Here is a 25,711-nt window from a genome sequence, read left to right on the forward strand (position 1 = left end):
ATAACTTTTTAAAATTCCAATTTCAAGAACTATGTTGGATTTTTCTTTCCACTTTGAAGGTACCCAGCCATGTATCTCTAACGCATTATTTAGTAATACTGCTTTCTAAAAGTTATATAAACCATATGTACAATTTATTATCTTATATTTTTAAAAGTTCATTTGCGTAAACTTGATGAAATTCAGATGTCTGTTAAAGTTTTAAATAGAATAATGTTGAAATTGTTTTATGTGCTTGGATTTTGAAAACTTAAACAGCTAAATGAAATAATTTTTATCAGAGCAGACTGACATGAGTGTAAAACATCTTCAAGTATTTTTTTTTTAATTATAGGAAAATTATACACCCAACTTTGAAAATATTATCAAATGCAGTTTTTGAAACAGGTGAATAGTTAATTGAAAACAATTAAGCAGTTATTGTAACTTTAATTTATTCTAGTATGTGTGGCATTTTGATTAGTTTTATCAAGTGAGAGATACTTTGGTTTTATTTTGGAAGGAGGTCATCTGAAGCAGCAGCCTTTATTTTTCATTAAAACTTTTACAACTCAGGGGCAGCTGGGTGGCTCACTCAGTTAAGCGACCCACTCTTGATTTCAGCTCAGGTCATGATCTCACGGTTCCCGGGATCAAGCCCCAAATGGGGCTCTGCGCTGACAGTGCAAAGCCTGCTTGGGATTCCCTCTTTCTCTCTCTTTTTCTGTCCCTCCCTTGATCGCGCGCTCTCTCTTTCTCTCTCTCTCTCTGTCTCTGTCTCTGTCTCAAAAATAAATAAAACTTAAAAAAAATTTATGACTCAATCACAAGTTAATATTCTACTCTTCATTTCTACTTGTCTGTAAGAGTTCATTCCTAGGGTTATACTTCATAACAAATCTGTTGTTTTATAGTTGGCCTTGGCGGAATTATATGAAGATGAAGTGAAATACAAATCTTCCAAATCTGATAGACCTAACGCTGCAGTCTTTAAAAGCCCACGAACACCACCTCAGAGGTAAGTTTTGTTTCGTTTTTGTCTTGTTTTGGTTTTAAACATTGCATGTCTTTTTAGTTCACCAATCCTCTTATTTTAAATGGCCTTGGGAATTTTTTCTAAAACTATAATTTCTAAAATACATATTATTTAGGTCGTATTCCTAGAACAATAATAGAAGGCTAAAACATACTTAGGGAAAAATTGTCTTAAAGTCCTGATACTTTGGTAGACATCATAAAGAAATACACACTGAATAGTATTTTTGTTGGACACTGTGGTCCTTTTTGAGTCATAGGACACACTGAGGATATGACAAAAGCTATACCCCATCTCCCCACAAAATAGCATTTACGCACAATTTTATTAATTGTTTTTAAGGATTTGTGTTTCTGAAAACCCACTCATGGAGTCCCTGTATGCCTTCTATCCTCCATTTAAGAACCTAGAACTTCAGGAACCTGTCTGTGCTTTCACGGATGATGACCCATCAAATAAGTGATCTCTTAGACAGTATTTGCTATTGTTAAACCCCTGAACTAGAAGGAGAACCACTAGATTTAAGAGATGAGAGCCAGGTACACTTCATTACCATGAGTTTTCCTGTTTCTAGCAATGTTTTCATTAATGTCTTTTTAATACTGCGAATTTCATCACTATGGAGAAACTTGGAATTTTTCCATTATATGTCATTCACAGAAGGTCTGTCATTTTACCAGAAATTTAAGACTTCACTAGAAATTATCCTTTCTTTTTTGTTTGTCACTACTCCACATCCTTTTTTCTGTAGGGGAGATAAAAATGATGTACCTTTTTTGGACATGAATGAGAAGAAAGAAAATTTGTCCCCAAACTTTTTATTTTATGAATTTTCAAACCCATAGGTAATCACAAGATTAGTACAATGAATATATGCTGTATGTGCTTTCCCTATATTCCCCGGTTGTTAACATGTTACAGCATTACATCTGTAAAAACACTCTGTTACTCAACTACTTGGAAGCAAATTGCAGCCATCATAACGTTTCATTAGGTACTTCAATAGACTATCCACTAAGAAGAGGCACAAACACCTTTATCACCTGGTAACGTATCACAGCTGAGAACATGAACAGTAATTTCCTGAAATCCTGTAATGTCTAGTCCATAAATATCTCTTCAAGCCTTTTTTGGATTTAGGATCTAACCAATGGCCATGACATCCACTTGATTGTGCTGGTTTTGAATCTGAATCCAGAGCATTCTTCTCCTCATCTGTTCGTTGTTTGCTCTTAGCTCAGCTGTATAATCCAAAATTCATTACATTGACATTCAAGGTCATTGTTTCTTCACCATTAGATTCTTGTTAAACATATTTGTCAAGGATACTAGTAAGTGATACTGTCTGCCCTGTATTGTATCACATCAGGAGCCATATGTAATCTCACATTTTCTCACTATTGGTGATATGTTCACTTGACAAAGGGGCAGATCACCACATCATTCCATTGTAAGATACAGTTCTTCTTTTGTACATCGGCAGCTTGGTATCTTGGCACCGTTTGAATATCCTGTCCTTTCATTTTTGACACGTATGTGTGTACGTACATATATATGTAAAATATATATAGAACATATTTTAACTTCTTGACTTACACATTCTCCAAGGTTTTGAAAATACTTAAAATATTTATGTACCAAAGTTTTATTCATTAACCGTTTGACCATTGTTTCGCCAATTTGAGCGTATTTTGAACAACTTAATTTGTTTATGATATAACAAAATAGTTGACTACTTATAATAAGGTTAGTGTATTAATGTTTTCCTTGCTATTCAAATATAATCATTAAGATTTTTTTTTTTTATTTTTTTAACACTTATTTTTGAGAGACAGAGCATGAGCAGGGGAGGGGCAGAGAGAGAGGGAGACACAGAATCTGAAGCAGGCTTCAGGCTCTGAGCTGTCAGCACAGAGCCCGACTCCGGGCTCGAACTCACAAACCAGGAGATCGTGACCTGAGCAGAAGTCGGATGCTTAACCGACTAAGCCACCCGGGCGCCCCAAGATTTTTTTTTTAATGTTTATTTATTTTTGAGAGAGCACAAGCAGGGTAGGGGCTGAGAGTGGGAGGCAGTGGTTCCAAACAGGCGCCAGGCTGGACAGCAGCGAGCCTGATGTGGGGCTCGAACTGTGAGATCATGACCTGAGCGGAAGTCAGATGCAAAACCAATTGAGCCGCCCAGGCACCTGAATCGTTAAGATATTTTAATGAATGGTTTTTTTCTCTTTTATTTTGTCCTGTCTGAAACAGTGTTGCCATTAATAGCTGCAATTTGGTAATGCCATTTTGAAGAACTTTGTGCCTCAGATTTGATCTCTGGAAATATTTACATACCCAAAAGGAGGAGCTGCCCTAAAAGATATTGACTGAGGCTTAAGCTGTGTTTAATCTGCTTAGAATACAATGAAGCAAGTTATTGGCGATCTTTTTTTTTTTTTTTAACTCAGTATGCTATTTCCTAATACTAAGTATATAATTCTTTTGATTCCATCCTCCACATTGACATATACTCAGTTTCATTGCATTTCTGCTGCTTTATTTGGTACAGAAGACCTGCTTATTTTCATGGTTCACTTTCTTGGGCAGTATTGCATATCAAATTATTTCTCTGCTCATTGTCATTTTTAAATCCAGTATATTTTCACTGTCTGGAACTCTGCACATAATGCGGTCTATGTTTGTAATTTAGGAGAGGAGGGATAGAATCTACAGAACTCGGAAGATAGCCTGACACCAGCTTTAACATATTCATCTGCAAAAGTTGACATCTAACAGAACCTAAAAACAATGTGCCTCCTTGCTCACACTGAACGACTATGAAATTGGAGTTATTCAAAAATTTGAGAACTTAAAAACAAAAAAGTTCTTTTGAGTCATCAGGCAGTAGTTTTATTTTGAGAATTAAATGAGATAAGTGTTTAAGATGACTAGCACAGTGTTGGAACCTAGCTGGACCTTAAAAGATTATTAGGATACAGGTACCACAAGAGACAAGGGACAGGGTTCCTAAACAAATGGGCACAGAGGAGAAAATGGTAAGTGTGATGAGAGGGATCCGAATAGAAGCCAGCGGAACTTTAGTAGACCAGCTGCAGATAAGGTTGGCTAGATAGAGTGCTGGCAGGGTGTGCTTCCTGGCCGTGTGACCTGTGCATTCACACAGAGCCCCATGCTGCGAAAGGCCCCGTGCTGGGGTTAGTGTTGTGCCGTTACTATATTGAAATTCCGAACAAATTTTGAGCAGAGAGACTCCTTTTCGTTTGGCACTGAGCCCCGCAAATTACATAGCCAGTCCTGGATAGAGCCACATTATGGGCAGACAGCCTTGAATGCCAAAGGGGCTTGTACTTGTGTAGAAGGCAATGGAAAACCAGCATATGTTTTTTAATGTCAATTTTATGCTAAAAACTGCAACACAGTGAGAAAAGCTTTGTTTCTAGAGATAGAATCAGTTCTAATTTTTTTTCCTCTCTGTTTTAATAAGGTTTTGCCAATGGACAAGTTTTTGAAACTCCCTAAGCTTTAGTTTTCTCTTTAAATCAGATGGGGCGCCTGGGTGGCGCAGTCGGTTAAGCGTCCGACTTCAGCCAGGTCACGATCTCACGGTCTGTGAGTTCGAGCCCCGCGTCAGGCTCTGGGCTGATGGCTCGGAGCCTGGAGCCTGTTTCCGATTCTGTGTCTCCCTCTCTCTCTGCCCCTCCCCTGTTCATGCTCTGTCTCTCTCTGTCCCAAAAATAAATAAATAAACGTTGAAAAAAAAAAAAATCAGAGATAATACCACTGTTACGAGGATTAAATGAGCACATAGTTACTCCTTGATAAGTGGTAGCTATTGTTATATATTTTAGAAAAATAGGACTGGGGATACAGTGTAAAATTAGTAGTAATGGGGAGAACAAGATAAGGAGAGAAATTAAGAAGAAAACAATGACGGTAATCTAAGAAATGTGGCAATAAAAATTTGGACTCAAGTGGCGTCGGTGGAATGGAGGAGAAAGAGTACAATCAGTGTGGGATACTTCCAAAGGATTTACTGTAGAAACATGGTAACGTGGGATATAGGGAGCAACTGAGTAGGAAAGAGACCTACAGGCTGTACAGGGAAAAAATGTGACTGTTCATGAGAAGATTTGTGTGGGGAATACAGGTTTAGTTTTGGAGACGTGAATTCGATTCAGTAGGTGCTTTTTTTTTTTTTTAATTTTTTTTTTTTCAACGTTTATTTATTTTTGGGACAGAGAGAGACAGAGCATGAATGGGGGAGGGGCAGAGAGAGAGGGAGACACAGAATCAGAAACAGGCTCCAGGCTCTGAGCCATCAGCCCAGAGCCTGACGCGGGGCTCGAACTCCCGGACCGTGAGATCGTGACCTGGTTGAAGTCGGACGCTTAACCGACTGCGCCACCCAGGCGCCCCTCAGTAGGTGCTTTTAAGTTCAGCCCTGGACCCCGTAAGTCACAGGAGGCTAAAAACATATTTGAGAATCGCCTGTAGAAGAGGTCGTTACCTAGGGAAGTGCACAAATGTTTTGATGATCAGAGGAGTTCACGTTTGAGGACAAGAGTCAAGGATATAGGTGTACTTAATTATGAAAGAGGAGAGACGGATGGATTGTGATCTAAATATAAAAGGAAATATAAATAGGGAAATAACATATAATAAGAAAAATAAAATAAGACTTCTAAGAAAGTGGAATATCTCCACGACCTTCAGGTAGGCAAAGGTTTCTTAAACTGGAAAGAAAATCATTAACCATAAAGGAACTAGTAAATCCTTTCCCATGTCAAATTTTTCCCGTAAGGTCTTTGTAACCAGGACTGAGATAAAAAGGAAATAAATACATAGTTGTGCTTTCCAGAATAGAGACATGGGAAGGAGCTACAACAGGAAATAGCTGCGACAGGCAGCTTTTCTTTTCGTTTTCCTTTCCTCCCTCCTCTTCCTTTCCTTGCGCACAGCTGCCTTAAGTCCTCTGCTACCCCACCTTGTACCACCACTCGCCTTAAGAGCCAGCTATGGTATTGTTCGGCCTTGCCTGGTCTACCCGGCCCTCGGAGGATAAGCTTGGCCCCTGAGGCTTCCATTGTCTGCTGCTCCGGGCAGACTCACCTCTGTGCTTGCCTAGTGCCCTAGCAGGATGGGGTCCAGCCCACCGCACCCCTGTCCTCAGCAATCATGAGCTGGTTCTGATGGTGCCCACCTGTTCTCCAGGTGGATTTTTCCTTCGCTTACAGTGAATTAAGAGCCATTCTGCCATTCTGTCTTTTCTGTCCCGTTTTCCATATACTAATTTTGCAGAAAGTCTTATAGAAAGGCTATTCTTAGCCTCCAGTATTGATGTAATTTCCCCTCTTTGTTTTGTGAGTCAGTTCAGGACAGATTTAGAACTGAACATATGAGCTTTGTTATCTTATTCTGGTTGTCTCCATGTTGATATTTCGCTGGTTATATTTTCTGATACTCTTGACTGAAAAAAAAAATCTTGAAAGATAAAATAGATAAAATCTTATGTAAAACATGATGTGAATTTTATGTTCCCTAGGACCATTGTGAAGTTGGAGTCAGACTAGAAATTAGTCACTATGTAACTAATACACTGGAAAAATTGTGGTCTACATTATGCACCTTTGATACAGGGAATTATAATTTTTGAATCCAGAAGTCTCTGAGGAATAAATTCCCTGTGTGGGAGTAGGTCCCTTCACTAAGTAGGTCCCTACTGAATGTGGATTCGTCAGGGGAAGAGACTTAATTCTGATTGTCAGCGCTGCTTTGCCCACCACACCAAGAGTGCCCACGTTGTGCGAGAGAGGCGTTTGCTAAGCACTTACAGAAAGGGGATGGGAGAATTGACAAGCCAGTTCTCGTGTGGGATGTGAATTTGACTGCCATACTCTCCACAAACCCCATCAGGAGAAAGTGTATGAACCATTTACTATTTCATTCCTTAATCCCATTTTTAAAATTAAGAATTTCCACAGAAGTCATAGAAATGGTTCTTCTTAAACAAAGGTCACGTCGTAAGACTCTGTAGCTTTTTACTTCAAAGGAGTTTATGTTTGTATTCTGAGTTTTTCTTCATGAACTTTAATGTCGAAAGGTTCTATTCAAGTGAACGTGAATACAGTGGATTACATATAGTTCAACCTTCAACTGGGAAGATTGTGAGTGAACTTTTCAAAGAGGCAAGAGAACACGGGGCTGTCCCTCTGAATGAAGCCACAAGAGCTTCAGGTGATAACAAATCTAAGGTAAGTGCTAAATTTAAAACTGAAATACACTGTTTATATATTTGATCTCGTCTATAGGTTTTTATCTTATTTGGAAGTATTGTTTTCTGACTACATGATTCTGTTTTAAACATTTGCTCTATTTTTTTTTTTTTTTAATTTTTTTTTTCAACGTTTATTTATTTTTGGGACAGAGAGAGACAGAGCATGAACGGGGGAGGGGCAGAGAGAGAGGGAGACACAGAATCGGAAACAGGCTCCAGGCTCTGAGCCATCAGCCCAGAGCCCGACGCGGGGCTCGAACTCACGGACCGCGAGATCGTGACCTGGCTGAAGTCGGACGCTTAACCGACTGCGCCACCCAGGCGCCCCATATTTTTATAAGATTATAATCCATTAATGATTGAAAGTCGCAGCAAGTTTTTACGTTTCTGTGAAACTTGCCTGTTTACCCTTCCTTAAAAAATAATTATAGATTCACATGAATATGCAAAAAGAACACAGAGAGGTTCTATGTGCCTTTCACCCAGTTTCCTCCAGTGCTTATATCTTACATAATTGTCGTACAGAATCAAAGCCAAGATCTGACGCTGGTACCATGTACATGTATAGTTCTGTGTCGTTTTCTCACATGTGTAGATTTGTGTAATTGTCAGCCCAGTCAAGGTACCGCTCTGTCATCACGAGGATCTCCCTCATGGCGGACCCCGCTGTGGTCACACCCTCTTCCCATCCCTAACCTCTTGCCACCTAACCCTGTTCTCCATCTCCGTAACGTCATAACGTTGAGAACGTTATACAAGTGGGATAATACAGTAATAGTATGTGACCTTTCGGGATTAGCTTTTCTTCACTCCGCTCCATGCCCTGGAGATCATCGGAGTTACTGAGTGTCTCAGTACCTTGTTCTCCTTAGTCCAGAGTAGCACTTCATGGTATCGATGTGCCACATTTGGTCGAACCTTTTGTTTACCGAGGGACGTTTGAGGTGTTTCCAGTTTGGGACGATTACAGATAAAGCTGCTGTGAGCAGTCGTGTCCACATTCTCGTGTGGATGTCAGTTTTCCTTTCTGTGGGATAAATGCCCAGGAGTCCAGCTGCTGGGTCATAAGGTAAGCGTATGTTTAGTTTCTTAGAAACTTCCGAACTCTTCACAGTGAATGGCAGAGCCAGTTTCTCCATTCTCGCCAGCATTTGGTATTGTCGCGATTTCAAATTTTAGCCATTGTGATAAGTGTGTGGTTATAACTCATTGTCGTTTTCATTGGCACTTTCCTAACGGCCAGTGATGTCAGTTTGCGTTTTCCTGATGGCTAGTGATGTGGAACATCTTTTCATGTGTTTATTTGCCATTATCTTTACTCCCCCCCACTGCAAAATAACTTTGGCCTCTTTTCAAATTGGATTGTTTGTTACTGTTGAGTTTTGAAAGTTCTTTAGAGATTTTAATAGGTATGAGTCCTTTGTCAAATATATGCATTGCAAATATACATATATGTTTATATATTTACGTGCATATGTGTATGTATTTACGTATATATTTATACTTATACGTACTTATATACATTTATAAATCTATATGCATATATATATCCATACGTGTGTGTATATGTATATGTGTGTATATATACGTATTTGAAGAAAGACTAAGAGAGCGCAAGCTGGGCAGGGGCAGAAGAGAGAGGGAAGATCCCAAGCAGGCTCCTTGCTGCCAGCACAGAGCCCCATGCGGTGCTCAAACTCATGACACCCTGGGATCATGTCCTGAACTGAAAGCGAGTTGGACACCTGACTGAGCCACCCAGGTGCCCCTGGATCACAGATATTTTCTTCCAGATGGTAGTCGGGTCTTTTCATCCTCTTATCAGGGCTTGTCACAGAACAGAAGTTTTTAGTTTTGACAAAATCCAATGTATCTTTTTCTTTTTATGGACTATTTAGTCTATAGAAAAGAAAGGAATGTGATCATTAAAAGCGTATTTATGATATGGAAAGTGATTAAAAGGAATGGTATTTTTACTTCATAAGCCTTCCTCCCTGAAAAATAGAAGACCTTGTGATCAGTGTAATAAAACAAAAAGTACAATCATAGTTGACTGCAACAGTTAAATAAAAGCAGCTTATAAAATAAATATGCAGCCTTTCTTCAGAGTAATTTATACCCATTTATAAAATTCTTCCTTGACTCTGTGAAACTGTTATTTATTTTGTGAAATACGATTTAAACATAATTTTTATGATAAGACATAAAATATTAATGGTGGCTTTTTAAAATCTGTTTATACTTGAAATTAGATATTTCAGTATGTAAATACATTAACAAAATTTTTTTTTAATGCTTATTATTTGAGAAAGAGATAGAGAGCAAGCAGGGGAGGGGCAGAGAGAGAGGGAGACACAGAATCCAAAACAGGCTCCAGGCTCTGAGCTGCCGGCACAGAGCCCGACACGGGGCTGAACCCACAGACAGTGAGATCATGACCTGAGCCGAAGTCGGCCGCCAACCGACTGAGCCACCCAGGCGCCCCTGTAAATGCATTTTTAAATTTACAATTGGTCTAAATTATTTCAACTCAAGTCACTAATGTTTTTAGGGAAGAAACATAGTATCTTACTTGAGTATACTTCTCTGTAACATAAGAGCTTCATTTATTTTTTTTTTTATTTTTTTTTTTTTTTAAATTTTTTTTTTCAACGTTTATTTATTTTTGGGACAGAGAGAGACAGAGCATGAACAGGGGAGGGGCAGAGAGAGAGGGAGACACAGAATCGGAAACAGGCTCCAGGCTCTGAGCCATCAGCCCAGAGCCTGACGCGGGGCTCGAACTCACAGACCGCGAGATCGTGACCTGGCTGAAGTCGGACGCTTAACCGACTGCGCCACCCAGGCGCCCCAAGAGCTTCATTTAAATAAAAATTTTTCCTCGAAAGTGTAAACCAGTTGGGCTAATTATAACTGATCTAGTTTTAAAATCTATATCATACATTATCATAACGTTTTTCACTATAAACCTTAGTGAATTTTTCGCTCATTTGCAGTGTATTTTAGTCATTTACAGGTGGAGGATATAGATTGGGCAATTCCTTTTGTAAGCGGTCTGAATACATCTATGGAGAAAACCAACTGCAAGATGTAGGTACAGTAGCCAAAATGAAAAATTGTAGACATTTGCCTCTAGTTACTGCTGTTTTAAATTTAAAAATTGATAATCTCTTTTCTGTTATTTTTTGAAACATGGATTTTAAAAGGATCAGTGTGTAAGCTTTTAGTCTCAAATTTTATATTTTGTATCTCCATTATGCCTTGTACTTAGATTGTAAATATTTTCTATACGTTGAAAGAACGTGTGATTCACTATCAAAATGAGCTTTACGTACATACGATAATGATTACTCTTAGTGGTAGACTGTCAGAATATAGAAATAGCTGAGTTGTAAACAGTCATTCTTTGTTTTTGCCTTTTAACATTTGGAGTTACAATTTCATTTAAACATGTATAGTTTAGCCTTGGAGGGTCATTGGAAATTCTCTCTTGCCCCTTGACATAACTGCTTAAGCCCTGTAGCAGACAGGAGTGTGGGTACAGATGAATGAGAAGGGTGGGTGTGGAGTGACAGCTGTGTGCTCTCAGTCCTTTCATTTTCTCAGTGACCCAGAATAATTGTACTTCAAGGCCAGGGTCTAGCTGTGGGACCTTTGGTATTTCAGCCATTGTTGATTTGTTAAGCTACATACAAATCTGCCTGGCAAACACATGCTTTCATTTATGTCTTTATTTTAACTGTGAATAAAAAATAATAACTCCCATGTTTTAAATAAAGTGGGTGGCTTAATATGTTGTGAAATATCACATTGGAAGCTTAAGATGGTTCAGTAAGATGGATTCTTATATGCCTTTGTCTTTTTTCCTATGCTCAAAAGGTTCAGATTTTGCTTAAACTGTGGAGCAATGGTTTCAGTTTAGATGATGGAGAACTGAGACCTTATCACGACCCACCAAATGCTCAATTTCTGGAGTCTGTTAAAAAAGGGTAAGATGTGTTGTGTTCTGTTTGTCACTTAGGGTGGGACTTTTTCACGATACTGGGATGTGTTATGTAAGTGGTTGCTGAGGGAAGGGTATCTTTAAATATCTAAAGGGTATATTGCTATCTGTAAGTCTCTGGTTCTTAACTTGCTGGGGAGGGACAGTAGACATTGGCCCCTTCCAAAATCTGATTAAGCTGTGGTCCCAGTTCCAGGAAGAAACCTCTTAATGTAGTAAGTCAGTGCATTGATTAGCATGTAGCTGTCCATGCACTAAGCCACTCTCCTGCTTACTATTAACAGGATGACTCTCATTGTATGTGTACCTGAAATTCAGCAACTTATATTAACATTTTTAAGGTGGCTTTACTGCTGGCAGAAGATTTCAAAAGGTTAGTTGGAGTAGTGGTTCGTGAAAGTAAGCCATCTATACGATGCTCTGACCCATCTAACGAACACCATAGCTCACCAGCCCTTCTTGCTAAAGGATGAGGCATCAAGTGATTTTGCTATGATTATGAAAGCTTTTCTGCATCAATGTGATCGTTCCTAAGTAGAAACGCAACTAAACAGAGAAGGTTGGTGAGTAAGTGGGAGATTTAAGTAGCAGGGAAGGGGCTGGAGTAGGAGCTTATGCTCCATCCAGGAACTGAAGCTGGGGCTTTTCCAAGCGATGTAAATACGTCCAAGGAGAGTGGCTGAAGTGGAGTAGAGGTGAAACTCATTGGCGTTGAGGGAGTCGAGAACCTCTATTTTTAGAACACTCATCAGCATGAATTTTGAATTTGAATTCTACAAAGATAATGTTTGGATACCAAAAAGTGCTGTAGGCGATATGCTGACGTCCTTGAGAAAGGTAGGAAGCTGTCCTAGAAGGCAGTATGTGGCGAGGGTAAATACGAGGAAATAATAGTTTAAGACAGTGCTGTGGACCGGGAGACCTGCAGTCACTGGGAAGAGCTGGGAGCAGCTGGTTAGGGAAAGTGAAGATCTGCTAAGGGAAAATCAACATTGCTATTGAAATTGATGCTTGTTTCAAGATGGTGGAAGACAAGACCATGCTGATGTTGGATGTACTATAATGTAGACCAAAACTCATTTATTCTTAAATGAAAATAATCCACAAACTTTATGGACTAATATTCAAGCCGTCGTGGTATCCTAAAAGGAGTTTTAATTTGAAGTAAAATTATGATCAAGAACAGTTTTTAAAAAGACTCCTTGAAAACAATGATTTGATGTGGGATAGTAGTTGGCAACTGTAGAATCACCTTCCTCTTTTTATGACAAATATTTTGTGCCACCACCTTCACTGTCCTCAGAGAAGAACTCACAGATGATATAATCTGCCCCTGCATATTATTTCCCCAAAAAATGATCTAAAATTTACTTTAAATGTATTGAAATAAAAGAAAGTAATTTATCATAAAATTGTACATATTTTAATTTATAATTGCTTCATCTGACCACACCAGAAGACAAAATAATAGTAGTCAGATAATTCGCACCTATGTGCAGTCTTACACCTCAAAGAAAATGTGACCGACATAAATGCGGAATGATGAGGTGTGTGAGTTTGGCAACATAATTACCATCAGTGGCGTTGAAGTCAGGGGCTTGGTAAAGCTCCAAGCAAACCAAAGTGCAGTCTTCTCTGTTTATATGATACACATATTCCTGAAATTTTCGAAGTACATTAATACAATGCTCCCCGCCCCCCAAAAAGTGTCTTGCTTTTTTCTAAGACAGACCCGAAGTCTGAAGTTCTAGACTCGGACGTTACCGACAGTGTTGTCATCCATGTGAGTCTCAGGCAGGGCATTCAGTGATTCTGTGGAACCCAAGACAAGACTTGATTCGGCAAACAGAACCCCTGTGGCAGACCAGCTCATACCTGGGTCCCAACCCTGAACGGCAGCACTCGTGAATCACTCGACAATCAAAGACACCTATCGATTTTTAAACTTCAGCTTCTTCCAGAGAGTTTAGAAGTAAATATCTATATTAACTCTTATGTCCTCATAGGAATTTGCTAGTGTTTATTTAGGGATAAATTGCCATCTTACAGTTTGGCTTTCTAAATGTTAGAAGCACTCCAGGATCACTGATGACAAAAAGTCCCTGTATTGAGAACCACTAAGGAATAATGTGATACAACTTTTTTACAAATTCTGATTCCGGTATCGTTATCATACGGTGTTACATGCATTTCAGGTGTACGATATAACGATCCAACAATTCCCACATCACCCAGTGCTCAGCACAAGTACAGTCCTTAGCCTCCTCACCTGTTTCACCCATACCCCACCAGCTCCCCTCTGATAACCATCCGTGTGTTCTCTGTAGCTAACCGTCTGTTTCTTGGTTTATCTCTCACTTTTCCTTTGGTTGTTTGTCTTGTTTCTTAAATTCTACATATGAGTGAAGTCATATGGTATTTGTCTTTGAGTATTTCACTTAGCGTAATACTCTGGCTTCTTCCACATCATCGCAAACGGCAAGACGTCATTCTTTTTTTTTTTTGGCTGACTAATATTCCATTGGGTATATACAGCACATCTTTATCCATTCATCAGTCAGTGGACACTTGGGCTACTTCCGTGTTTTGGCTACTGTAAATAATGCTGCTATAAATATAGGGGTGGGTGTATCCTTTAGAATTGGTGTTCTTATATTCTTTGCATAAATACCCAGTAGTGCAGTTGCTGGATCACAGGGTAGTTCTATTTTTAATGTTTTGAGGAGCCTCCATACTGTTTTCCAGAGCGGGCGCACCAGTTTGCATTCCCACCAGCAGTGCGAGAGGGTTCCCTTTTTGCCACATCCTGGCCAACACCTGTTGTTTCTTGTGTTTTTTTATTTTAGCCATTCTGACAGGTGTGAGGTGAAATACCTCATTGTGAAAGAATTGGAAGATGACACAAAGAAATGGGAAGACCTTCCAGGCTCATGGATTGAAAGAGCAAATACTGTTAAAATGCCTGTCCTACCCAAAGCAAACCATACATTTAACACAATCCCTGTTAAAATACCAACAGTATTTTTCACAGAACCAGAACAAGCAATCCTGAAATGTAAATGGAACCACAAAAGACCCCGAGTAGCCAAAGCAATTTTAAAATAGAAAAGCAAAGCTGGAGGCATCATAATGTGAGGCAGCTTGAAGAAGGAAAGATCTACAGGGACTAATCCATCATCGTGGGAATTTCTATATTATAACTGTTTCCCAGAGTAGCTCACAACTTGGTTATAATCATGTCAACGGTGTAGATTAGGTTTTTTTTAAGTGAACTAAAACCTTTTTCCCTTTTTAAAAGAGAGATTCCCCTGGAGCTTCAGCGGCTGGTTCACGGTGGCCACGTGAATTTGGATATGGAGGACCGTCGGGATCAAGAATACATAAAACCTAGACTGAGGTTCAAGGCTTTCAGTGGAGAAGGACAAAAACTTGGAAGGTAAAATCCTAAAATGAGAAAAATACTTGTCTTTGTCCAGCATGAGTTTTCTTCGAGAATAACAAAAGCAAAACAACCTAGCAAGTAAAAACTAAACCGTGAGCTGCGAAGGCCTTGCCGGTAGAATTACATATGCAAATCTAGTGATAATGTTGGTAGCTCATACCTAGATAGCAGTCACCACATCCCTGGCCCAGGAAACACCTTAAAATACATGAAGTCACTTAATCGTCACGACTCTTGGATATAGATCCTGTGATGACTTCATCTGCTGCCGCGGCAGTCTGCCCAAGGCGACGGGTCCGGGAAGTGGTTGCTCTGTGGGACTCAGACCCCACACTCTGGCTCGAGCTGGTGCTTTTGACCCTGTGCGGTCCTGCCTCTTTCTGATTACACGGGCGCACAAGGGGAGATTGTAAAGGGTTGTTGATCGGATGAGACAGTCGGCATCTTAGGTCTCAGCTGTGAGCTTGCCTGTCCGCCATAAGGCACTGCTAAGCTCTCGCAGCAGGAGCTGTGTGCTGAGGTTGGTTTGTGTTCAGCACATTTAAAGCCACCAAACCCTTTCTTCAAGTTAGGGAAACCCAGCACGGAGAACATTTCACACGACCTGAGCTTGGATTGCAGAAGGAAGGCATTGCTCTGGAGATGTTTCTAAAGAGCCCCCAGGACTTTGGTGAATACAGTTCAGAAACCAATGTGCGTGGCATCATGTGTGTGTGAGCGGACTCCTTTATGATAGCCGTGGCTTAAGAGAATTTTCAGAAATCTTGCGAACTCTGTTGGTAAAAGTCACCCTGTCTTTGTCCACGTATTACGAGTGACACGTAAAATAGTAACACGGGCCTTGTTTCCATCACAGCCTTTTCAGTGCGTCCTTTGTTCCTTTCCACGTGATTCCTTCCCATCCAGGTTCTCTTCCCTTGCCTCGTGCACACTGGTTCGCTATTCCCCTCGCGTTTCTCAAAATAGGGAAGAAGTCACGTCGGTTCTTTATGCTCATCTCTCATACCTCGAGTCCCCCTTTCTGTATCCTTTTCTCCTGACAGACACTGACTTCTGAGACAGGTAGGGAACACAGGGACATGTGTGGCCCTGGCTTCTCTTAGGACCCAAAGCCTTCAGTGCCCACTCACAGATCTGTTTGGAAATTTTCTCCCTTATCTCTCCTTACCACTAACACGGGTCAGCTTTCTCCTGACGGTTTTCTTCCTCTCTTTTGTTTTTATAGCTGTGACCTTCAGATGTAGCACTCCTCATTTCTTAATGTTTAGTCAGATTATGATTTTTAATTTAGAACACAGGTAAAATGCCCAGCCATCTCTCTGCTTTGTACATAGTCTTTCTTTTTTATTTAAATTTATGACCAAGAATTAATGTTACAGTGCACACCTTGGTTAGTAGAACAGTAAATCTAGAACTGAAAATGAAGAAAGTAGCATAAAGGGAAGATAGCTGAGACGAGCCAGTGATTACAATCGACAGTTTCAACTCATAAAAATAAGGATGTTATCTCATTGTTGTATCTTACAAAGACCGGTCTTTCTTCTCATAAGGCAATTAGCTAGAGAACATGACCCCCCCAAAGAAAGGAGGTAATGATGACAAAATATATGACAAAAAATACCTGACAAAATGACAAAGATAAGTGGTGATAATGCTGCGTTGTTAATCATTAGCCATATTGGTCAGGGTTTTCGAGTGTAGAAAACAGAATCCACTTACTAGCTTAAAAAGGGGCTTCTGACAGAACCCTGGATAGTTTATAGAATTTCTGGAAATAGCAAATCAAGCTTTCTTTCCTGGAAGAAACAAACGCAACAGAGAACTTTCTAGAGTGAAGACTTCTGTGTCCCCCTCAGCTGCTCAGTGCCCATGGAAGCTAGGGACCAGACACTGGAACATTCTGTCATGGCTGCTGTAGAAGAATCAAATGCCTCCAAGACCTTGGGGACCAGAAGAGCTGCAAAACCTTGGCCTCGTAGTGCTTACGTTCACCATGCAAGTGTGTATCTGTCGCTCGGCAGAAGGGTGGGATTATATAAAATTCTCACTGCAAGGGCATCTGAGAAATGTAGTCTTCAGAATTTTCAGCTTCTACTGTGTGGGAAACGACACTAGGAGGTTAACGTGGTGGTGTGAGCCTCTCGGATGCACATGAATCGAAATGTAGAGTAGTAGAGTACATGTTACGTTCTCAGAAAGTGAAGAACTACATAGGACATTTCAGAAGGCTTTACGTTAAGAAGTCTGTTAAAATATAAAAGTTCTCTAACAGTTCACCTTTACAGATTCAGAAAGCAACTTTCTAAAATGGCTCATTTCCTAAGAATTCCAGATGACGACTGAACAGAAATCACAAAACAGAGGCAAACAAAACAGAAATGGAAATAAGTCCATTGTTTTCCATAGCCGTCAGTCGAATTGCAGACAGAACGTTACACAAGATAGGGATGCCTGGGAGCCTCGGTCGGTGGAGCTACCGATTCTTGATTTCAGCTCAGGTCGGGATCGCACGGTTGTGAGTTCAAGCCCCGTGTCGGGCTCCGTGCTGACAGCACGGATCCTGCTTTGGATGCTCTCTCCCTCTTTCTCTCTTAAAATAAGTAAACTTAAAAATACATATAAGAACATTACACAGATGGAAGCTAACTTAATTTTTTACTGGGATATGATAAATACAGGAAAACCTAAATGCAATAAAAATATTACCTAGTTCCTTCGTGTAATATCGTAGGAGCAAGCAGATCATAGGTTTGAAGCTACAAATGTACAGTGGCAGAATAAACTGTTTTCCTGCATAAAAATTAGTGAGCTGGAGTAGAACCCAACAAGACCCAGGAAATCACAGAATCGTTTCTGATAAGCAGGGCTAGTAAGTGACCGTCGCTGTAGGTTTGTGAGCTTGTGTGTATGATGATGCAAATCATGATTTGAAGCAAATCTCTCTGCTTAACAACAGTGGCTGCCTGTTCTCATACTGTGCAGTGCAAAAGAACCCACCTGCCACTCACCTGTTCTGAGTTTTGACTTCATCTCGACCCCTGGACCCTAAGGGCTCTCTCCTCTAAAATCTAACAATCCTTCCCTTCCTGCCTTTTCTCCCTTTTCTTATCTCAGCAATTCTGCAGCCCCTTGCCTTGCTCTGCAGCCTGTGGATTTGTCTGCCCCTGTGCAGCCCAGTACTGTCGGGGATGTTTGCACCCCCATGCCAGGCGCCCCCATGCCGGACGGGCAAGCTGCCCTCTCCCACTCTCAGAGGGCTCACCCCAAATGTTTCCTGCCCTCGGCCGACTTTTTTTGCTTCCAGCTTCCCTGAGAAAACGGAGCCTGACCGGAATTAAGTTTCTTAATATATTCCTCTTAGCCTCCAAGTTTAGGAAATCCATGCTTACTGCCCTCTCTTAAGTTAGAAGATGCTTCTCCACCTGACCAAGAGACTCACTCTCCTTCCAGACAACCTCCGTCCTTCCCTCCAGTTTGCCTGGAGAGTTTGTTTTATCAATTAACTTCCCTCTTTCTCTTCATTTTCTTTTTAACGTAATACTTGAAACATGCAAACAGTGTATCAAAAATGTCATTCTATTTTGATCAGTTGAATGATAAGGAGAATGTTTTAATAAGTAATAAAGAGGTATAACTTTGAAGGCTAAATATTAAAGTTGCCACAACTTTTTAAAATGTGTTTTTATACCTTACTAACCAGCATACTCAGCTAACTATCTTTCGTGGCTTTGAAAATGCCTTTCAATCTCTGTGACTCTGTTTTTTTCCTATAAAGTGATATGGTTGGCCTAAACCTTCTTGTAAATCCATTCCTGTTCTCAAATGTTATTATTCCACATAAATTCATTTTGACATACACACATCTTATAAAGAAATGCATTGAACAGCTTTCCTTACCTAGTTTCCCCACCTGGTACTTTCTTTTTATATTTTGAGAAGAAGCTTATCTGGTCAGAATCTGTTTTAAAAAAAAATTCTTTTAACCTGTTTTATTTTTGAGAAACAGAGAGACAGAGTGAGAGAGGCAGGGGCGGGGGAGGGAGGCAAGGGGAGGAAGGGCAGAGAGAGAAGGAGACACAGAATCAGAAATAGGCTCCGGGCTCTGAGCTGTCAGCACAGTGCTGGACGCTGGGCTCGAACCCATGAACCGCGAGATCATGACCTGAGCCGAAGTCGGATGCCCAACCGAGTGAGCCACCCAGGCACCCCGGTGAGAATCTGTTTTTTTGGTTTTTATGTATGTATGTATGTATGTATGTATTATTTTTGAATGTTTTAATTTATTTTTGAGGGAGAGAGAGACAGAGTACAAGCTGTGGAGGGGCAGAGAGAGAGGGAGACACAGAACCCGAAGCAGGCTCCAGGCTCCGAGCTGTCAGCACGGAGCCCGACGTGTGTCTTGAACCCACGAAGAAGTGTGACATCATGACCTGAGTCGAAGTCGGACGCTTAACTGACTGAGCCACCCAAGCGCCCCCAGAATCTATTTTAAACAGAAAGCATGAAAGTACAGAAACAGCATCCCAAGCCGACTCTGTGCTGACACAGGGCTCGATCCCACAAGCCGTGAGATCATGACCTGAGCTGAAACCAAGAGTTGGACGCTCAACCACCTGAGCCACCCAGGCGCCCCACAGAGTTAAGCTGTTGAAAGAGATTGGATAAACCATAAATTAGAATCCTAGGATACACGATAATTTTAGTATAATGAAAGAAGTTGGAGGAATTATGGGAGACCCAAAGGAAGCCGTGTTCTTACTGGTCCAGATCCCAGGCAGGAAAACTTGAGAGTCAGCTGTGGACGTCAGTCATTATTCCACTGTCTTCACTGTTTCACGTCTTACGTATTCAGACTTGTGTTCTAATTCTTCAATTCTTCCTTCTCAGCCTTACACCTGAAATAGTCAGTACCCCTTCGTCTCCTGAAGAGGAGGATAAGTCCATACTTAACGCCGTTGTTCTCATTGATGATTCAGTGCCAACGACAAAAATTCAGATCAGATTAGCAGATGGGAGTCGTTTGATACAAAGATTCAATAGTACACACAGGTGAGCTCGATCGCAGTTTTACACGTGGTTCCTCATCCAAATAAAACTATGCGACGTGAGCAGAGGAATAGGAAATTCGTTAGATACACTTTTTAAGTATGTTTTTGACAGAAGGAAAATAAAAGGATCAGAGCTGTGTGAAAGGTCAGTGTTAGAACATCCTCTGTGAACTGCTCACAGACTAATGCAAATTCAGGTATCTCTCCAAAATAAAATTGTTAAAAGTTGCAGTTTTGCACTGTTGCTAAAACCATGTAAGTGGGATCAAATTTGGTTTAGTATAGTATATATAGTTAAACTTTATTTGGACTTTACTCATTTCAAAATTATAATTCTGATTGGAGTTAACTTCCTACTTAGCAGATTCTTCGTAATATACATTTGTGGTGTAGATAAAGTATAATTGTGCTATTGACAAGCACTGTCAATAAACTTTTCAATGTCATTTTAACATTCATTTGTACTTTTGTTGTACTCATAAGGTACCATTTTTATTTGTTCATTGATTCCCTCTAAGGGATATATTTATAATCTTAGTTGAGTTACCAGGGATATGTGAAAGTCATTTTTTAAAATGATCCTTATGACTTACACCTTTGGTAGTTATAAACTCACCTTGACCCAGGCCACTCAAAGTACCTTTTTCTGGGCCGTCTGCTGCTAAGATATTTTATACTCTGAAAGAAGTGTTAATAGCATTGTTGACATTTATTTTATGTATAAAAGACCTAAAGATTATCTCTGTTTACAGTTAAAGGAAGTATTAGCTACACTCAGAGTGAATGCTTATGTTTTATCTATAGTCCAAGATAAATCCATCCATTGAAATAATGTACGTTTTTAAAAGCTACAACACATTTAAATAAGGGTTAGGACTTATCATCGTCTAATTTTAGCTAAAAGCTTACATTAAAATAAAACTTTTAATATCACAAATCATTTTTATCTTATTTCTTCAGGATCCTGGATGTCCGGGACTTTATTATACAGTCCCGTCCTGAATTTGCAACTCTTGACTTTATTCTTGTGACTTCATTTCCAAACAAAGAGCTAACAGATGAAAGCCTGACACTACAAGAAGCAGATATTCTTAACACCGTGATACTCCAGCAGCTAAAATAACATTGCTCCTACCCATGCAATAGCATGTAGGAAAGATAATGTGCCATAATAATAAGGAAAATGCGTATAGCATTAAGAAAACAAACTATTTTTATTATTTATACAGATAAATTTTGGGTTTATTCTCATTCTGTCTTCCAGCCTTAGAATAGATGAATTTGGACGAGGAATAGATTTTGAGAGAAATATGTTTGAGGTTTTAGTTGCAGGGCTGGCTTATGTTGATAGCCTGTAAATGTCCAGGCAAACCAATTTGTTACATGCTCTGTATTAATGTAACAACATTTGTTTGCAGAGAAAATGAACAAAATCCCATTTTGATAAATGCGTTTGGTAAAATTTGCACTAAAGTTGCTGCATTGAGCAACAGCCATCAAGAAATCTTGTGATCAAATAGTTTGAAATTTTTTCTGTGTCATGTACTGAAAAGTATCTGTGTTCTGATTTTGAAATACGTTGATCGTATAATTATTCCTCCTATTAAGATTGTACGCATCCTTTTTACTGATTTAGCTATATTACTGTGTCAAAAAATACAGTTTGGCCTTGTATTTTACAGAACTTTGACCATCATAAACCAGAAGCAAAGACATAAAGGCCAGCAGTTCTTGAGAAGATCTGTTAAACAGCACTTTAGAGTAATTACAATCCCTCCCAGAGCCTGTCTTGATCGCATTCATTTATTATTATTATTCAACACATTTTTCTAGGGGACCCACTATATATACTGAACACTGTTCTAAGTGTTCAACCCAGAATGTATTCTACTCCAGGGCACAACGAGTGTACAAATTCAGAAATGTAAATTCCGTCAGCCAGACTGGATCTAAAGAACTACCAGCATAAATATTTGCATTTCTGCCAAAGCCAGCTACTTCCCGAATGAGGTAGGCTACATCAGGAATGATAGAAAAGCTTTTTCTTCTTCCCAGATACCATTTCATCTTTGGTCACCACTCCTGGTTCGTTTTCTGTGGCTGCTGTAACAAATGACTACAGACTTAGTGGCTTCAAATAGCACAGATTTATGATCTTGTAATTCTGTAGGTTGGATGTCCACCATGGGTCTCACTGGCTAAAATAAGGCATTGACAAGGCTGTGTTCCTTTTGAGAGGCTCTAAAGGAGAACCTTCTCCTTATGTTTATCAGCTTCTAGAGGCCACCTGCCTTCCTTGGCCTATGGCCCCCTTTTTACATCTTCAGAGCCAGGAATACTGCCTCTCTGACCCTTCTCTGTCGTTAATTACACCTCGTTAACAACAACCGGGAAGGGTTCTCTGCTTTTAAGGACTCATGTGATTGGATTGGGCCCACCAGATAATTCCGGATTATCTCCCCCCTTACAAGGTCTGTGGTAACCTTAGCCGCATCTTTAAAAAGTCCCTTTTCCCACACGAAGTGGCACACCACAGCTTCCCTCTGGAGGCTCCAGGGGCGAGTCTGTTCTCTGCCTCTCCCGAGGCTGCTGGCATCCCTCACTCTGGCTGCGTCCCGCCAATGCCTGCTTCTGTCCTTCGTCCTTTACTACCGACTTTATTTCTCCTCTTTTCCTCTTACAAGGACCCTTGTGACTACCTTTGGCTTACCTAGCATAACTACCAGAAAAGTCTCATCTCGAGTTGCTTAACTTAACCACATCTGCAAAAATCCTTTTCCCACGTAAGGTAACACATTTATGGGTACGGTGATGGGAACAGGGACGTTTTGGGGGCCGTCCTGACTACCACAGCCCACTCCTGCTTCAAGGATCCATATGCATCCCACAGAAGGTCACCCCATCCAAAGATGCTCGAAAGTGTCAGCCCATTCCAGCATCGACTTAGACTGCAAAGTCTTACCTGGGTCCCACCGGTTCAGAAGTCCCACGCCTCCTTTAAAATCCTCTAAATCAAGTGTGAGTGAGGGTCTGGGCATGATTCCTGGGACACAGTCCTCTCCACCTATGCACCTGTGAACCTAGAAAAACAGTTATCTGCTCCCAAATAGAATGGTGGGACAGGCAGACAATAGGGTTTATAGGCATCATTCCTGTTCAGGCAAATGAGAAAAAGAGCCACCCATGCCAAGCAATTTAGAAATGAGCCATGCGCACGCCATTAGGTCTCAAATTCCGGGTACAGCCTTCTGTGGCCCGCAGTACCATCTAGGCTCGTGGTGTCCTCCCAGAGCCATCTTTCCTTTCTTGTGAAAGGTGACACCTGAGCAGGTTTATCGGCTTGTTTCTCACCTGTGGAATTGTGGGAAGTCTGACCGTCTTTCACTTCGTACCATCTCCATCCATTCCAACGTAAGTGAGCAGTAGCTGCCCGTATAACATCCGAAGAAACTTGGGGATCTTGCGTGCGTGTTACAAGGGTTCGGTCCAGTAGACCAGAGGCCCCTGCACAGAGCATTCCTAGCTGATCGCGTCTCCCTTTGTGGCTTTTTCTGAGAAGGCCAAGAGGACCGATGGGTCACACCCTTAATCTCTTCAAAGAACCTATAGTGTGAAAAAAAATTCAGGCCTTCCTCCAGTATTCGAAAAAGGTTCCATAGCTGCACCCTCCTCTCTTTCCCCTGAGCCGGCTTTCCCGACAGGGAATCTCCTAAGGCCCTTTGTCATTTCGGTAGACTGAGAATCTGCAAGTCATTTTTGAGTCCTGTTTTCTTTAACAGGTATGTCCTCAATTTATCCGGCTCCTCTCACCTCTTACTGTAACTGGCGAGAAGAAAGCAGGCTGCATCTGGCCTACTCTGCTTGGAAATCTCTTCAACCAAACAAATGTCTTCGGTGTATCCCTTACAACCAATGCTTTCCACACAGCTGCTGACCCCATGTTGCTAAGCTTTTTGCCACTCTGGAACCAGAACCTTTTCCTTCGGTTTCCAATAGCACGTTCCTCATCTCCTAGGAGCCCTCATTGGCAGCACCTTTAATGCCCTTATTTCCTCTAACAGTCTGTTTATGACGGTTTACGTAATCTCCATGGCAGTTTAGGTGTTCTCTACCCTGCCCTTTACCTCCTTCGTGCCCTCATGAGCGTTAACATGCGTAGATCCGCTCGCTAACGGCACTCGGGGCCATCTTGCCTCTTTCTGTCATGCTCCTGAAAGTTCTTCCAGCCTCTATCCACTGCCCGATTGCAAAGCTCCGTCCTCATTTCTAGGTATTTGTTCCAGCGGCGCCCCATTTCCAGGTGTCTGGGAAAGCACTATGCCTACTCACTGCCACGTGACGTGAATGCGCCAATAGGAGACCTGGGATCCACCTGCCTCGGGTGCTCTGGTCGTTTTCAAGGAGGTGAACTGACCCGTGGCAGAGGGCTTCCCCCTGGCAGGGCTGGCGGAAGTTCCATGGATGGAAGTGTTATCTCACCTCCACAGAGAAGCTTGTTCTCAGTGTCACGATGCAGAGTGACGTCGTTCCTGAGTCTTCTCAGAGCAAAGGAAGCCATGCTCCTCTCCACCGACTGATGACCGCTTTGGAGAATCTGTGAACAGACGGCAGGCTAAAACGCTTACCAGGAATGAGCTATGGTGTCACAGGAGCAAAATCATCTTCCTTCGGAAGTCATCTGTTGGAACAAATGGACATTTTATATTAAAGGGCATTGCCATATTTTGGATTCACAAAACCCTGTAAAATTGTTTGAAATGTTACTCCTGTAGTTCCTTTTTACCGTGTAGGTCGCGTGCCTGTAGACGCACATACAAAAGCCACTGCCATCTATATATATGATAGTCTTCGACAATGTAGAAGTTAGGAGGGAGAATTGGGCATTCAGAACAACACTTTCACACGTACCACATGGCGTTTTGCTTCCTTAGAGTCATTTCCCCGAATTCCTTTTACTACTGGAGTCACTGTAACCTGTAGGATTTATCATCACCCCCCAAAAAGATGACATTACATCGAGCTGTTAGACAACCACGTGTGAGGGCAGTTGGTTTGCATGACATATGTAATCAAAGAGTTTAAGTGTCTGCTTTACCAATAAAGAATGTTTTCACTGAAAGTCATTGAAAATCCTTTTCAAAATCTCCTTGATTTGCAGGTTTATTTGAGTGACGTAGATTAAAGCATGAATAGCCTTGCCTGTGCTTTAATTTCCTGTAGTGTATCTTCTTGATTGACAGAGAAGAACTGAATTGTAGCTACGGTATCTCAATTTCCCGTTACCGTTTTTGTTTTTATTCCATCAAAATAAAGGTGCGAAATTTTCTGTATGATTTTGTATAAGTCTGTATAATTCTCTGTATAATTTTAAGTATCTTTTAACTCCAAGGAAGTAATTTATAAAAGGAGCCCCAGTGCACATGTGTAACTGTGTGTGTGTGTGTGCACGTGCACAAGCGTAGCACCCAAAAATTAACGGTTGGTGTAGATAGCAACATAATCATGGTTAAGGCAACGCCTTTTCCTGCTTTGACCTTCGTGATGGAAGATTGTTTAAAATGAGCACGTGTCGTTTTATGCTTTCACAGTTGCTTTTTGGTTCATATTTCCCGTCTGCAGAGTGCACCTTTCCACGTACCTTTTAGAACATTGTTAATTATACAGCGTGTCAGGCCGGAGTTTCCACGTTTAACATCTTTCCCGTTATGTTCATTTTTGTCTGTGTGGGAAAGGCTTGTTTCTTCTAATGTTAGCAGATTTTGTCACTTTTGTCCGAGGATTGGGAATGGTAAACATGTAATTTTTAGTGTCCCATCAGAATCTGTGTTGATTAAAAAGTAGCAACTACAAATACTGGAACTATTCGGAACATCAGTAGGCTTGAATGTGAATGCATGAACATAGTTGAATCCGAGTGGAGGTCTTG

At 40.8% G+C, this 25,711-nt stretch overlaps 1 protein-coding gene across 2 annotated transcripts in view; it reads left to right on the forward strand.

Annotated features, from left to right (window-relative positions):
- Positions 1-25,115, forward strand: part of UBXN2B (UBX domain protein 2B) — a 28,702-nt gene extending 3,587 nt beyond the window's left edge. The window contains exons 2-8 of one of the 2 annotated variants that reach the window (XM_047073958.1): positions 894-997; positions 7,119-7,269; positions 10,299-10,382; positions 11,172-11,281; positions 14,594-14,731; positions 19,625-19,786; positions 20,746-25,115. In XM_047073958.1, coding sequence (XP_046929914.1) covers positions 894-997; positions 7,119-7,269; positions 10,299-10,382; positions 11,172-11,281; positions 14,594-14,731; positions 19,625-19,786; positions 20,746-20,908 — 912 coding nt within the window. In that variant the 3' untranslated portion in view covers positions 20,909-25,115. Of the gene's footprint in view, positions 1-893; positions 998-7,118; positions 7,270-10,298; positions 10,383-11,171; positions 11,282-14,593; positions 14,732-16,593; positions 17,282-19,624; positions 19,787-20,745 lie in introns of those variants that run through there. The other variant, XM_047073959.1, reaches the window with a different exon arrangement.
- Positions 25,116-25,711: the final 596 nt, after the last annotated feature.

This window comes from Lynx rufus, unplaced genomic scaffold, assembly GCF_022079265.1.
Source record: "Lynx rufus isolate CCGP_SWC_20201006 ecotype Redwood Valley unplaced genomic scaffold, mLynRuf1.p SCAF_12, whole genome shotgun sequence".
Lineage (NCBI taxonomy): Eukaryota > Metazoa > Chordata > Mammalia > Carnivora > Felidae > Lynx > Lynx rufus.